The following is a 16,033-nucleotide window of genomic DNA, read 5'->3' as shown; positions in this document are numbered from 1 at the left end:
TGAGGACACAGAGAGCAGGGCTGAGGCATCAGGTTGGGCAAATAGGGATAAAGGGGAGGACGGTATCTGAGCTCCTGCCCCACAGGTTCTACCAGCAGGTGTGCAGCCACCTGCACATGTTCATCCTGATCGGAGATGACCAGGCCCACAAACAGCTGCCTTCCACCCTTTTCCTGAGGCTCCTTCAACTGGCCATCGCCAGCACCGACTGCTACGAACCCTGGGACCAGGATTCCCTGGTCAGTGTGGCCCAGCACCATCTGGAGGGGGCTCAGAGCCCACCCCTTGATGACGGTGAGCCCTTTTTACCTGTCCTTGCCACTCATCTTGACCAGGTTCTAAAGAGGATTATTACTTAGGTCAGTCTCTCTCTCCGGAACCTAGTTGAGCCCCCTTCCCCTCTTCTGCCCTCCTTCCTGAGCCAGGAGAGGGTCTCTGTCATTTCTTCCCCTACGAACTCACAAGTCCAGGCTAAAGCCATGCCTGTTGCAGACTTCTTGAAGTGCCCAGACCTTCGGGCCTCAATTCCCAGTGTGGCCAAATCCATGGCTCTCATCCACCTTTCGGCTGCCAGCTACCACGGGCACCTGTGCCCGGAATTGCCTCTCGTCACCCCCAAGACCTTCCTGGACTTCCTGGACAACTTCGTGCTGTTGCAGCAACAGATGACCCTGCAGATCAGGAACAAGGCCCAGCGGTGAGTGGCCCCACTCCCTCCCCTGTACCTCCTCCTGCTCCCTCAGGTCCACTCACTGGCACACTTTGTCTTCAGGATCCAGGATGCCCTGGGAAATCTGAGGATGCTGACTGAGCAGCACAGTGCCCACACCAACCTGGTCGTCAGCTTGGAGAAGCAGCTGAAAGACTCCCGCAAGGTAAAGGGGAGAGGATTTTGAGGCATGCACAGCAGGGTCCAAGTGGGAGCCCAACCGGGGACTTCGGAGGAACCATACAGACTGAACCTTAGTTCTTGTCTCCTGAGAGTCCCCCTTTCCCCAGGGGATCTCTCTAGTTCCTGCCACCTCCTCCTTTAGAGCTCAGGCTCAAAGTTCCCCATGGCGCAGCTGAGATCGGGCTGGTTCCTCTAAACACGTGAAATCCAAGTGTCCGCTTCTTGTTGTCCCTAGTACCTTGACTGTGTGAATTTCAGTATGCTCCCCAAGAGATCCCCATTGGGGATGGGGCAGGATTACATCCTCATGGTCCCCTCTCATTGTAATCCTCTTCTCCTGGATTCTCTATCACTGCTAGTTGGCACACCTCCTGTAGCTGTCCTCTCTTCCCATGCTGCTTTGTCCCTGCACGGCTTCCTTCCACAAAAGCACCAAATACACAAATATATACACTGTATATATTAAAATATACACTGTTATGTACAGCGGATGGGAGATGGCTGTGGGGGCCATTTACATTCTAGAACAGAGCCAGAAAGAGATTAAATGTCATACTAGACCTCAGTGTCCTGAATTTTTCTCCGTCACCTTCCTCTACAGGGCATTTGCTAGTGACGGACTTTTCTATCCTCCTCCCATCTCCACAATACTGTTCCGCAATGCTATTCAGCCACCCCACTTTCCCTTTAGAGCTCCCCAAATACAGTGCTCATGTAATAAGAGATTTTTCCTTCTAGTCCAAACCCTAAATCCTGTTGCTTTCTTATACAGAGCAATTTTCTTCTTTGAATAAACAAACCGCTCATATCTGGCTAAAACTGGTAGCAATGGGGTCATCACACCTTCTGTAGCCAAACACTCTTAGTTAATAGTGTTTTCCTAAAATAAAGAGACTTTTTTCTTTTGTTTTTAATAAGAGGAATTCTGAAATAGCATTTTCTTTTTCCTTCCTGCTACACAAGATTTTTTTTTTTTTTTGAGGTACGCGGGCCTCTCACTGCTGTGGCCTCTCCCGTTGCGGAGCACAGGCTCCGGACGCGCAGGCCCAGCAGCCATGGCTCACGGGCCCAGCGGCTCCGCGGCATGTGGGATCTACCCGGACCAGGGCACGAACCCGTGTCCCCTGCATCGGCAGGCGGACTCTCAACCAGTGCGCCACTAGGGAAGCCCTACGCGAGACTTTCTGATGAAGTTTCAGGGATAGCTACAGTGAAGTAAACTAGTGATCAGCTTATGAGCAGATAATCTGAGTTACTTTCTACTGGACTTTCAGGGCTTCCAGCTCCCAATGCCTAACCTGCCTCTCCTGATGGGTGCCCTCGGGGCTGTCATCCAGTGTTGCGCGACTCCAGGGGCATGGCTTACGTTGTGTCTAAGTACATGTATCTACTCCACACATGTTCTGTGCAGTCCTCATAGTACTGGTGCCCACCTACCATCAGCCACAAAGGATCACTAGCTTAGATTAAACATGAAGACTCAGTTGAGATGCAAAAAAATTGAGAAGTTCATAGATGGACAGGAGTCCTCTTTCCCATGTTTTCCAAATTCCAGTTTCGTGTCTTGGGCCTTACGTTTTCCCAAAATGGATAATACCAGGAATTGTTGATATGGCTTAGGGGTGTTATTATTCTTTGACCCCTGGGTCAGTTGCATCAGAGCACGACATAAGAACCCCCAAATCTGGATATGAGATTTTCATAGTCTCAGGGGCATTCACTCAACAGCCATAATGGTGTGTACTTCTTTCAACATTGTCTACCTCAGGAAATGGCACCACCATCCATTTAGTCATTTAAGCTAAATCCCAGGAGTCATTCTGGGCCCCTCCATCTCTTTTCCCTCTCATATTCAGTTGGTTCATTTATTTATTACTGTACTCAAAAAACTTCATTGAACTCCATACTTTTTGTCCGAGCACTCATTAATATTTTTGTCCATGTCTACATCTATGCTTACATCTAGATAGGTAGACAGAATTTTCGCCTCAACTTTTCTAAGGAGGCCATCCTTTCTTCCGTTTTACAGATGAGAAAACTCAGATCCAGAGAGGTTAGGATGAGAATTAAATGAGATCTTACATGTAAAGCACTTCAAAGTGCCGGCACATAGCAAGAGCCCGATAAATGTTATCACGTATTAGATTGCCTCCTAATAAGAAAGATAAGACACTGCCCTTGCCTACGTGGTGCCTAGTTTACTGGAAGATATAGGCTCATGCAGGCGATTACAAAACAGTGTGTTATGACAGAGCAAGTCCAGGGTGCTCTGAAGTATCAAGACTTTCTAGAGAAAGCACAGTGCCACACAGTATGTAACACAGAGGCACGTGTAGAACATGGCAGGTGTTCAAGAGCATTCCTTAAATACGTAAACAAATGAATGAAGTGTCAAGGTCGATACCTGAAGGTTAGGTAAGATTACGTATAAAAGGGTTTGGGAAGAGTGTCACAGGCTGAAGTAACAGCAGGTGCAAAGGCCCACAGGCAAGAGGATGTGTGTCACGTTGGAGGAGCTGAAAGTCAGGAATGGCTGGAGGGCAGAGTGCTGGGAGAGGAAAAGGAAATGAGGTTGGAAAGATGAGTAGAGGCCTCCTGGTCATGGAGGCATTGTAAACCCAATGAAAAAAGTGGCAAGTGTTAAGGGACCTGATGATATGATATTTGGCTTTGAGAAAACCAATTAGGCTGCAGCATGAAAAGCCAGTTAGAGGATGGGAGTAGGAGTTAGGAAGGCAGTGCCGAGGTCAGGAGTGAGAGAGCATGGGCGTGAATGACGGCGTGGGGGATGGGAGTAGATACGAGAGACGTTTTGGAGGTGGAACCAAAAGGCCTTGAAGATGGGTTGGGTCTGGGGGACTAGAAGAGATGGAGTCAGGGTAACAATTAGGTTTCTTCCTTGGGAAACTTCCATGTACTTTGCCACGGTTCTCTGAGAAAAGAACACATGAACAGATGAGTACGATTGCAAGAGATCTGACGAGGCACAGCTAATACGTTCACTTCTGGACACGTGGAGTCCGAGGGGCCTGTGAGACACCAAAGAGGAGATTCCCACTAAGCAGATGGATATGGGGGTGTGGGTCTTGGGAAAGCATCTGGCTAGATATACAGATTTGGAAGTTGTTAAGGTATAAGTGGTAATCAGAGACACGAGATTAAGGAGGATGCCCAGAAGTGTAGGCTGAGAAGAGAAGGGGGCCCTGAAAGCATTTCTGAGAAATATTTAAGGGATGGCACAGGAAGAGACAGAACGAGAAGCCACAGAAGTTGGAGAAAGCCAAAGAAGAACGTGGGCTCATGGAAGTCAAGGGAGGAGAATGTTCAAGAGGGAGGAGCTGCCTTCTGTGGCAAATGCCACTAATGGGTCAAGTAAGATGAAGAGTGTAGCCCAGTGGTCAAGTGTGTAGGCTTTGGATTCAGATTTCCTGGGCCTGTATGGTAGGTCAGGAGAAGCACCCACCCGCTCGGGGCTGCGTTACTAGATGTATAACTCACAGATAAGAAAATGACACTTTCAGAGCTCAGCATGTATCTGTGGCCTATTTGGAGTTCAACTTGGTCACCCTGACTATCGAGTGAGGAGTATGCCTGGGTCCAAGCCCATGGGGTCTCCCCTTGGGGTCTTCCCACCTGGCCCGGGATCTAGAGCTACAGAGCCTGAACTCTGTTCACAGAGCCTTGGCAGACTGCATCAGCAGCTAGACCAAAACAAGCTTCTGCACAAGTGGCAGCTGGCAGAGTGTCGGCAGCAGGAGAACCTCATTGAGAACCTGACCAAGCAGCGGGATGCCCTGCAGGCCCAGCATGAGGCTTTCCTGGAGCAGGTGGGCTCTCCCTGCTGCCTGCCCTGCACTGCTCCTCTCTTGGAAGAGGACAACCCCTCACCGGATGCCCAGAGGAGAGGATGGGTTCACTTGTCATGAAGTCTCCTGGGGGAGGGGGTAAAAGTAATAAGATGGCTTGGGGTATGGTCCCTTTGGGGACCCTAGGAGAAGATGATCCCTCCTGGGAATACATTGAAGAAAGAGGACTTTCTGGGAGCTCACGTCAAGAGCCCATCTCTCCTCATTCAGATGGGCAAGGCATTCCTGGGGCCCCTGAGCCAGCTACAGGTGGCTGACTTTGAGGAGATACGGAGCTATCGAGTGCCACCAGAATCTGTGGTCCAGGTGACCGATGCTCTGTGTGACCTCTTCCACCGCGAAACAGGCTGGGCCAGTGCCAAGCAGCTGTTATGCACTGAGGACTTTTATCAGGTAGGGAATGTGGGGCGCAATGGAGGAGGATAGTGGAGGCATGGAGGGGAGACTTGGCAAGGCTGTGGGGCAAGGTTCAGAGCACCTATGTCTTCCCCCACCCTTCTTAACACACACTCTCCCAGGAGCTGGTGTTCTTCCCTAAGGAGAAGATGACAGACTCAGAGATGATAAAGTTAAACCTAGCTCTGAAAGCTCCAGGCATGAGCGATGCAGCCTTGCGAGCAGTGAGCACACCTGCAGCACGGCTGGCAGCCTGGCTCTGGGCCGTTCTGGACTACGGGCTGGCACAGCGCCGAGGACTGCCCACGGGCCTGCTGTTGCAGCAGGCGGAGGCGACACTGGCTCGGGAGCAGGCCCGCCTGGGCCAGTACCAGTTCCGGGCCCAGGAGATCCTAGCGTACAGTTTGGCCCTGTCCAAGAAGCTGGAAGATGCCCAGGCTTCCCACAAGCATGTGGCAGAGAAACTCGGTCAGGCTCAGCATGGCCATCATCACAAGTGGCCCATCAAAGCTGCACTGCTCACGCCCATGCACTCCTGGACTACAGAGCTCCAGGTAGCCAGCCCCTCCTAGGCTGCCCCCTAAAGTTCATTTCTGCACCACAGTCCCAGTCCTCTGCTCCCCCCGTGCCCTCACTGCCTTCCTCTGTCCCACTCTGCCCTCCTTGCCACGCTTTCCTCCACACCCTGCCTTACTCCCTCTCTGTCAGACCCTCTGCCTCTACCGTCCCCGCCGGCCTACACACCCTCTGGTCTTCCCTTCCACACCAGAAGTTGAAGGGGCACAGCACGACTGTGCTCGGAGATGCTGTCTTGTGTTCAGCTGCCATCAGCTACCTGGGTCCCTTCCCACCAAGGCGGCGCCAGGAGCTACTCGACAAGTGGCTGGCTCTCTGCAGGGGCTGTGAGGAGCCGCTGGGCCCAGATGACGTGGCACAGGCACTGAAGCAGATGCAGAAATCTGTCATCACGCCACCAAAGAAAGCCCTGCTCTCCACACGCTCTCCCTTCAGCCTTCTGGCCTTGCTGAGCTCTGAATCGGAACAGTTACAGTGGGACCGAGACCTGAAGCCCCAGGCAAAGTCAGCCCGCCTGGCAGGCCTGCTTCTGCGAAGTTACACTCACTACTTCAGTTGCCGTTGGCCCCTGCTGCTTGACCCCAGCAACCAGGCCCTCATCTGGCTGAATCCACTGCCTCTAAAAGAGACTGGATGCTTGGCCACAGGTCCCACCAAAGGCAGAGGTAAAGCCAGGGAGAGTAAACACAGTGCATCTTGGGTGTCTGAGCTGCCCAACACTCTCAGCCACATGTGCTCTTCCCTTTCATAATGAAGACACTAAATTTTTATGGCCAGGGTATCCCAGATTTCATCAGCCAACATGATATTTTAAAAAAATATTTATTTTGGCTCTGCCGGGTCTCGGTTGCAGCATGCGGCATCTTTAGTTGCGGCACGCAGGATCTTTTAGTCGCGGCATGCAGACTCTTAGCTGCGGCATGCATGCGGGGTCTAGTCGCCTGACCAGGGATCGAACCCGGGCCCCCGGCATTGGGAGCACGGAGTCTTACCCACTGGACCACCAGGGAAGTCCCCAGCCAACATGATATTAATAAATTAGGTCACATTTACATTTTTGGGCCCATATTGCAATGATTCTGAATCTACGTGGCTGACCATGATCTTCCGCATCCTGATCTGCTCAGCACTGTTAGAAACTTGAACTACAACTCAGAGCTTTACTACCCGAATGTATCCAATGTTCAGGAATTCTGGGGAAATATTTCTATTGGTCCTGCTTGGATCAGGGACCCATCTGGGTAGAGCATCGGAGGGAGCATTTTCTAGGGGAAGGGAGAGTGTTTATTTCCCAGAAGGGGTTGAGGGTTGTACTGGTGAGAACAATAGACATCTAGAATAGAAGGTGTATAATAAATTTGCCTGTAACAGGGGCTTTATAAGCAGACTATCTGGGTCAAATATCTGTCCTTTGCTAGCTGTGTGACCCAGGCAAGGCATTTAACCTCTCTTAGCCCAAGTTTATTTGCCAATAAAATCAGGGTCTTAATTATACCCATCTCATAAATTGTTATGAGTATTAAGTAAGATAATTCATGAAAAAAGAGTTCACACAGTGCCTAATACATAATAAGTTCTCAAAAACATTAGTCTCTCAAACCCGTGTCCCCTGCATTGGCAGGCAGATTCTTAACCGCTGCACCACCAGAGAAGTCCCTGTTTTTTGTTTTTTGATATTGAGCTATATGAGCTGTTTGTATGTTCTGGATATTAATCCCTTGTTGAAAAGATATATGCACCCCAGTATGCATAGCGGCACTATTTACAATAGACAAGACATGGAAGCAACCTAAATGTCCATCGACAGATAAAGAAGATGTGGGGTGTGTGTGCGTGTGTGTGTGTATATATATATATATATATACATGCACAAATAATGCCATTTGCAGCAACATGGATGGACCTAGAGATTATCATACTAAGTGAAGCAAGTCAAAGACAAATATCATATGACATCACTTATATGTGGAATCAATAAAAAAACATACAAACAAACTTATTTACAAAACAGAAATAGACATACAGACATAGAAAACAAAGTTATGGTTACCAAAGGGGAAGGAATGGGGAGGATAAATTAGGAGTTTGGGATTAACAGATACACACCACTATATATAAAATAGATAAACAACAATGACCTACAGTATAGCACAGGAAATTATATTCAATATCTTATAATAAGCTATAATAGAAAAGAATCTGAAAAAGAATAAATATATATATACGTATATATGTGTGTGTGTGTATATATATATATCTGAATCACTTTGCTGTACACCTGAAACTATCACAACATTGTAAATAAGCTATACTTCAATAAAACAACAAAAACAAACAAAAAACTCCAAAATAGTAAGCCTGGAAGAGCACGCAAGTCCCAGATGAGCACTGCAGCCCCAGTGATTTTAGCCTTTTTTTAAAAAAATTATTTATTTTTGGCTGAGTTGAGTCTTTGTTGCTGCACGTGGGCTTTCTCTAGCTGCAGAGAGCGGGGGCTACTCTTTGCGGTGGCTTCGCTTGTTGCAGAGTGTGGGCTCTAGGCTCGCGGGCTCTAGAGCGCAGGCTCAGTAGTTGTGGCACACGGCCTTAGTTGCTCCGCGGCATGTGGGATCCTCCCAGACCAGGGCTCGAACCCGTGTCCCCTGCACTGGCAGGCGGATTCTTAACCACTGCGCCACCAAGGAAGCCCAATTTTAGCCTTGATTTTCGCCCAGTGTTAACTCTGAGCAGAGTGCCTGATCAGGCTTCTAAGCTACTGAAGTGAGAGATAATAAATGGGGTGTTGTTTTTAGCTAAGTTTGTGGTAACTTGTTAAGGAATAGGAAACGAACACACCAAATTGTGGACCTGGCAACCTCCACTTGCCCACTTCTTGAACACTTAATATTTTAAAAAATTCTTAAATTTCTTGACAATTAAAAAAATAAGTATTTATCTTTTCCAGATCCTGCAGTAGAGGAGGCAAAGGAGAAGGGGGCTGCAGACGGCTGCTGGTCAGCTAGCCACCTGGTGCACAGCACTGTCCATGGCGTGGCTAATGCCGCAGTCTATGGCCTTTCTCCTACCAGCTGTTACTTCCAGGCAATGACCTCTATGCTAGTGATGACTCTTGTCGTTGTTAGTGACAGAATTTGCTTAGGCAAAAAGGGAAATGCACTGACTCTTCTAACCAACCTACAGGAAAGCAGAAATGGAGCTGATTTCAGGGGTGACTAGAACCCCTCCCTGGAATTTTAGAGTAGCAATAATGAGAGCTACCCTTTACTGAGTGCTTGGTAGGTACCAGCAGAGTGCTTTGTATGCATTGTTCCATGTCATCTTCACAGTAACCCTATGAGGTACTCACCACTATCAACCCCATTTTGCAGATGACGAAATCGTGTCACAGAGAGCTTAAGTGACTTTCCTAAGGTGTCTTCTCGCAGAACTTCCTTCATGAGCTGGAGCCCTTGGGTGAACGGGGCTCCCCAGGAGCCTGAGTCCCTCCCTGAGAAGAGCCCCTCTTCATCTTTCTGCCACAGGGAAGGGCTTCAAGAGAAATCAAGGAAAAGAGTCTAAAGAGGAGGACCCGGAAGACGAAGATGATGAGAGCGACGAGTGTTACAAGGCAAAAGAACAGAAGGCAGGAGAAAGGGGAATCACGGAGAAGAACAAGGAAGAGGAAGCGCCACAGGAGCAAGAGGAGAAAGAACAGGAGGAGGGGGCGGGGACTGCGACTCAGTCCCCGCCCCCTCCCGAACCCCGAGTCCTCTCAGGCGCTGACCCAGAGCTGGGGCCTCAGCTCCGGGAGGCAGCTGCCGGTGGTGAGAACTCATCCCCTGCACCCACGTGTCTCCTGTGTCCTCCCCGTACTCTGTGGCCCCACAGGACTCCAACAGCCCAGTCTGACCTCAGCCCCCGCCTCTACCCTGGGCACTAACTCTGTGGAAGAGCCCTGAGGGAGCCAAAATCGGAGCCCGATTTTGTGCATGGGGGTGCCCAGGTGCTGGCATGGTGGGTAGGGTGTCCTTGCCTCCCCCTCGCAGGCCTGCCGGTGCTACTGACCAACATGGAGATGGGCCTAGAGTGCCCAGAACTGCAATGGCTACTGCAGCGGGAACAGCTGTGCCCACCCCAGTTGCAGCCTGGCTTCTGTCTCTATCTGAGCACTACCCTTCCCCTCAGTTCTTTGGAAAAAGGTGAGGCCCAGTGGGTAAGTCGCCAGCACAGCTTTGTGGGAACACCAGGGCCTGAGCTTCACTCAGTCTGGCCCAGAGCGGGCTCAGGACCGTAGCAGGGAGCCACACTCCCTGTGCCTCTCACCCCTGGCTCTGCCACGGGGAAGAGGTTAAGCGTCTCCCATGTGATTCCAAGTGCTAGGCTGCGAATTGCTGAAAGGGCTGAATGTGCTGGACCTGGGCATGAACATGGAAATCCTAGAAGAACAGATGCTGCGTGAAATCTTGTGCACAGAGCGTCCTGAGCTTGAGAGCCACTGGCAGGACCTGAGGATCAGATTCCTGGACGCCTGGGAAGCTGTGGAGGCTGCTGAGGTACTTGGGGGGTCCAGTCTGTGGGTTGGGATGAGCTTTGCAGCGGCCCAGGTACAGGGGTGGAGATGAGTGCTGCTGATCGGGAGCTACGTGGGAAAGGGCCGGATCCGCGTAACAAGGGACTGTTTGCAGGAGCGGCTGCTGACGATGCTGCTGCTCCAGAACCCAAGGCGTCAGAAACCAGCCAAGTTCCTGCGAGACATGGTGAGGGCCCAGGCAGAGCTGTGTCGGCTGCGTGCCCATTTCGAGGAGTTAGAAGAGCTGAGGATGCAGGAGGTGGCATTGTGGGCACCGTATCGGCATGTGGTCTGGCATGGAATGGCCATTATAAAGGCTCTTAGCTCACTGCAGAACCTGCTACCGCTTTTCCGTATGAGTCCAGAGAATTGTCTGGCAGCCACCAAGCGGGCTCTGAACAGCATGAAAGGTGAGATTCAGCAGCAGGAAGAACTACCCCGCCATCTGCTGCAGTTAAAAAGACAGCTGACCCGCCAGCTACTGGGCAGCACTGTTGCTACAGTGGGCCTAACCCAAGTACCCTTGGTGGGTGCCTTGGGTGCTCTGGCTCTGCTGCAAGTGGCAAGGAAGGCACCAGAGCTCGAGAGGCTGGCCCTCTGGCCTGGACTGGCAGCCTCTCCCAGCACAGGCTACAGAAAACCAGTCCCAGGTGTGCCTCGACCGGCCTGGCTAGGGCTGAGAGCCTGGCACGAATGTGAGATGTTAGAGGTACTGCCCCCATATGCTGGGCTGTGTGCATCCCTGGCAGGCCACTCCAGTGCTTGGCAGGCTTACTTGTCACTGTCATCCACAGTGCTGGGTCCTGCACCGGGGCCTGGGACTGACCCGTTCAGCCTCCTCCAGAAGCTGATCCTGTGGCGTGTGCTGCGACCTGAGTGCCTGGCCAGTGCCCTGGCAACCTTCACCACCAGCCTCCTGGGCCGGCCCCTGGATGAAAACCTGTGTGCTCCCACCATACCCTTTGAACACAGTCAGGCTACTCAGCCCACGCTGATTTTGTTGCCACCACCTGGTCACCCCACCGCCACCGTGCACCCCCTGACCTTCATCCAGAAACTGGCTGCCAAACACGAGCAGGTTTGAGCCTAGCCTCTTGGCCACAGAGCCACCGGGCTCTTAGGGCTGGGATGGGGTGTGGGTCTCCCCTCCCAGCATTCTCATGGATCTTTCTGGATTACTCAGGGACTTTTCAGGTCATCTGTGGCATTACTCTGGGTCCCTTGGGTCACCCTGGGATCCCTTTGAGTTACCCTGCCATTCTGCTGTTGGTCCTCAGGGGCAGAAGCATCTGAAGGTGATAGCTCTGGGCTCTGAAGCCTGGGACCCGGTCTCGGTTGTGGTCGGCATTCTCCACAAGGCTATGCACAGCGGGCACTGGCTGGTGCTGGAGAACTGTCATCTGATGCCTCACTGGCCAAAAGAGCTGCTACAGCCCTTGCTGGGGCTGTTGGCCAGAGCCAAGGGTGGGTTTGCTGCCTAGAGATGGCTTCTAGGACCCTATCCTATGCTTGGGCCTGAGCTTGAACTCAGATCTCATGGCTGATCCCCTAATCACCTTTGTATCTGACTCCTAACCCCCTAGCCTCAAGTCTGTCTCTAGGCTTATGTCTGACCCTTTACCCAGCGATTGATCTCAGCCCCACGTCTGACCCCTAGTGGTCTCCGACCTGGAGTTAGAACTGCTTTCTGCTCAACAAGCAAGAGAGAACGCGGCCACTGTCCACAGAGATTTCCGTCTTTGGCTTATTGTGTCTGCAGAGGCTACTGCTTCCTTACCAGGTGAGGAACTTCCGCCCACAGGCTCTCAGGTTGGAGCGGGGAGGTAACTGTATTGTGCTGACTAGCACTTTCCTTCCTCCCCAGCCGTGCTGACTCAGCGCTCCATGCCTATCTTCTGGGACCAGTCCCTGGAGCTGTCCCGTGTCTTGGTCGACAGTGTGGAGCTAGTCCAGCAAGGACTCTGTGTGCAATCCCCAACCAGGGTGCTGCCTCTGCTCCTCCTACATGGCCTCCTGCTATACCGGCAGCTCTATGGAATGAAGCTGCAAGCTCACAGGGGGTGCTGGTGAGGGACCCCGCCCATCCTACTCTGTCAGTCACTCAGCAAACACTGAATATTTTTCACATGCTGGGATTCATCTCTGGGGAGCTCCAAAATGTGAGGGCAGGGGGAAGTCAAGGAAGGCTTCTCTGAGGACGTAGGGGTCTCACTTTGAACTGAGTCCTGACAGCAGAGGCAGGTCAGGTGGAGATGAGGCCTTTCTGAGCAGAAGGAACTAAGCTTAGCAGGAGAGAGGACTTCAGTGTGGCTGAGGTGGACATGCTGGGGCTTGAGTGGGGAGAGGTGAGTCTTGTGGTAAAGGGCCTTTAAGGCCATCACAAGGGACCTGATTGGATCCTGAGGACAGTGGGAAGCCACTGAAGGGTTTTAAGTAGAAGACACATGATCCCATCTGTCTGTTGGAAAGATCACGCTGGCTGCAGCGTGGAGAATGGACCGGATGGGGCAGGGCTGGAGGCAAGCATAATACTTTTGGGCGGTTCTGGCAGGCTTGAGGAACGAGGTGGTAGGGACTAGGGTAGTCACAGTGGGGAGAGAGTAAATATGGGGTGAGGAAGAGGGAAGAGTCAAGGAAGGTTCTCAGATTTCTGCCTTGGACAACTGGGTGGGTGGTGGGGGAGGAAATGATGATTTCAGTTGAAGGGAAGTCGTATTTGTGGTGCCAAGTGGCGATGACTAGTGAGCCCTCGTGGGTCTGGAGCTCAGAAGGGAGGTTTGGGCTGGAGAGAAAGATGTGAAAGTCCTCAGCATATAGATGGTTTTGAAACCCTACTTCCTGCTCTCCACCCCCAGGAGTCAAGTGACGCTGACCCGGGTCCTGCAGATCCAAGACCACCTGTGGGCCAGCCTGAGCAATCCCAGTGCTGCCATGCAGGAGCTGGCTGGTAAGACTCCTCCTGTCCCCCATGCAGTCACCAGCCCCCAGGAGAGCCCAGAGACGTGTAGGGAGGGGAGCACTGAGATGGGGACATAATCTACAACTTTGGTTTGGGAGGTGGTGGAAACTGGAGAGGCTGTAACTGAGGGGCTCTGACCTCGTCCTCAGCTTCAGTTTTCTATGGGGGTCCTGTGGGAGACGAGAAGGACAGGGAGGTCCTGAATAGCCTCACGCAAGCCTGCCTGAGCTCCAGCAGCGGGAACCGGGCCCAACCACACACACCCCAGTATCTGCTGGCCACTCTGATGCCCAGCCCGGGTAAGCTCCAGTCAGGTATCTGCGTTGAGGTGGGGAACAGCACAGTAATACCACCTTGCTCAAGGGAATGTAACAGAGGTACCAATAAAGGTGTAGAAGGGGGCAATATTCACAGTTATGGGATGATGATGGTTTAAAGTGTCAGAGAAAGGCCTACTCCCTTGGGTCTGGGGTGGGAAGAGACAGTCTTATCTCTCACCCCTCACTCACCTCCACCCCCAAGAACTAGGGGAGTCGGATGCTATGGAAGAGTGCAAGGCCCAGATGCACCTACTGCCCACACCACCTGAACCCCGGATCTGCGGACTGAGTGCTGGCCCCCAGACCTGGCTGCTGCGACGCCAGAGTCGCGCTGTCCTGAGCGCGCTGCAGCGGTGTTCGCCCACTTGGGTTCCGGAGGCCAGCGGAGGCTCCCGGCGCGCCGAAAGGCGGCTGCGGCAACGCCTGGTGCAAGCCAAGCGGAAGCTGGAGTCATTGCAGGCTCTGCTGACCGAGACCACTCGCCAAGCTGAGTCTGGCGCGGGGTGGGGGGAGCTGGGGCTGAGTGCGCCGCGGCCTCTGGAGGGCTTCCTCAAGACGGAGGTGCTGGAACTGAACCAGCTGGTGGGCGCGCTGCAACGGGACCTTGATTGCCTGTTGCAGCAGCTGAAGGGCGCGCCCCCGTGTGCCTCCCGGCGCTGTGCCGCGGTGGCTCACGCTCTCTGGACTGGCCGCCTACCCTCGCCCTGGCGACCCCACGCGCCTGCCGGGCCTCAGCCGCCCTGGCACTGGCTGCGACAGCTATCGCGCCGTGGGCAGCTGTTGGTTCGCTACCTGGGTGTGGGAACCCAAGTACCAGAGCGCATCTTTCACCTGTCAGCCTTTTGCCACCCGCGCCGCCTGCTGCTGTCACTGCGTTGGGAGGCTGCCTTTGCTGGGGCTGACCTGACGAATTTCCCTGGTTGCCAAGGCTCCAGCTCCGGTCAGCTCCCCCATAAACGTCAGGAGCTAAACAGCCCTCTGCACCTCCAGGTATCCTCGTGCTGCCCCTTCGTTTCCAATTCCGCCCCTTGAAGTCCCTGATTACAACTCTTAGTTACCCCACCTTGCCTCTTCTTGCTTTTACTCCCTCTGGCCCCATCTGCTTCTCTAATCCCACTCCACCACGACGCCCCAGCTTCTCAGCCTTGCCTGACCAGTTTCTGGCGCCCCCAGGTGGTGAACGGCCCAAACCCCAGGGTTCCAGAGGTGGGGCTGCTGCTGACTGGGCTACAGCTCCGGAACGCCGAATGGGACCCGCTCGCAGGGGCCTTGCAGGACAGTTCTTCCAGTCAGCCCAGCCCTCTGCCTCTGGTCAGAGTCAGCGCCCAGGCCCCGCGGGCCAATGACGTGCCACCCCCAGCCGGCCTGGCCGTGTATTCCTGTCCTGTGTACTTGGAAGGGCCCCTCGGCACCGCTAGGCTGCACAGCAGGAAGATCCTGATGCACCTGCCCCTGCCCACGAAGCTCAGCCCCGCCACCTGTGCCCAACGGAGAGTCCACGTGTGCAGCCCACCGCTGCCCTGAGCCCTCAGCCAGAATAAAGTTGGAGTGCTCTGATGAAAGATTTCTGAGACTTAATAAGGAATGCAGGTGTGTGCCCACTGAAAATGTGACACAGAGGGGAAAGCACAGTGTACACCACTGAGAGAGGTGGTCTGTTCACAGTGAAGGTAGAAGAGGGTGTGTGCCTGGCGATGGGGAGAGGGGAGTGTGGGTACACTGTGGGGGAGATGGGCCTGGGGTTAGTCCTGTATCCAAGGGGCTAGGCAGATCTCAGGATGGCTAACACACAGGACTTGGAATCCCTACCCAGCTCTCGACTGTGCTCTCAGCTCTTGTGCTAAACCCACAAGCGATATTTTTAAAGGGAGAACATTAGAACTCAAGATAATTTCTTCTGGCAGTTAGCAGTATTATTGGGAATGCCCCAATCCTGCCCTACTGGTCATCCCCTCCCCCAGAATGGATCCTGAGTGAGTCATGTACACACACACACACACACACACACACAAGCGAAATAAGACACAAGGTCATATGTTCATTCAACGATTAGTTATGAGCACTCCTCTGAACGAGGTGCTCTTCCAGGCACTGATGAGGTTGTTCTAATGCCGGGAGACAGATAATAAAAGGCCAACATATAAATGAGTTAAATTTGATGACTTTTAAGTGCTATAAAAAAAAACAAAGCAGGCTGATGTGTTAGAGAGTGACTAGAGGGGAGCAGTTAATCTAGTTTGGGTGGTCAGGGAAGGCCTGATGAATATTTGAAAGAGCTATTTGAAGATCTAGGAGGGTTTCAGGTAGAGCCCTCAGCAGATGCAAAGGTGCTGAGGCAGGAACAACCTTGGGGTGTTCAAGGAACAGAACATACAGCTGGAGCACTGTGAGGGTCAGAGTAAGCCAAAAGGATGGAAAGGTATAGAAAGGGGCAGATCACTAGAGCCTTTTCATGAGAATGAGCTTGTATTTTTT

At 52.6% G+C, this 16,033-nt stretch overlaps 1 protein-coding gene across 1 annotated transcript in view; it reads left to right on the top strand.

The window, feature by feature from the left end:
* DNHD1 (dynein heavy chain domain 1) overlaps positions 1-15,386 on the top strand; it is a 66,323-nt gene extending 50,937 nt beyond the window's left edge. Inside the window, 18 exon segments of the mRNA XM_024757074.1 lie at positions 86-294; positions 493-697; positions 773-875; positions 4,570-4,719; positions 4,969-5,151; positions 5,277-5,708; positions 5,924-6,395; positions 9,252-9,533; positions 9,756-9,908; positions 10,084-10,262; positions 10,395-11,357; positions 11,557-11,743; positions 11,937-12,059; positions 12,144-12,345; positions 13,135-13,226; positions 13,388-13,537; positions 13,761-14,548; positions 14,732-15,386. Coding sequence (XP_024612842.1) covers positions 86-294; positions 493-697; positions 773-875; positions 4,570-4,719; positions 4,969-5,151; positions 5,277-5,708; positions 5,924-6,395; positions 9,252-9,533; positions 9,756-9,908; positions 10,084-10,262; positions 10,395-11,357; positions 11,557-11,743; positions 11,937-12,059; positions 12,144-12,345; positions 13,135-13,226; positions 13,388-13,537; positions 13,761-14,548; positions 14,732-15,082 — 5,224 coding nt within the window. The 3' untranslated portion in view covers positions 15,083-15,386.
* The last annotated feature ends 647 nt before the right edge of the window (positions 15,387-16,033 follow it).

This window comes from Neophocaena asiaeorientalis, unplaced genomic scaffold (genome assembly GCF_003031525.2).
Source record: "Neophocaena asiaeorientalis asiaeorientalis breed wild unplaced genomic scaffold, Neophocaena_asiaeorientalis_V1.1 scaffold504, whole genome shotgun sequence".
Lineage (NCBI taxonomy): Eukaryota > Metazoa > Chordata > Mammalia > Artiodactyla > Phocoenidae > Neophocaena > Neophocaena asiaeorientalis.
Note: the sequence above shows the minus strand (reverse complement) of the source record. Positions and strands in the feature narration are given on the sequence as shown.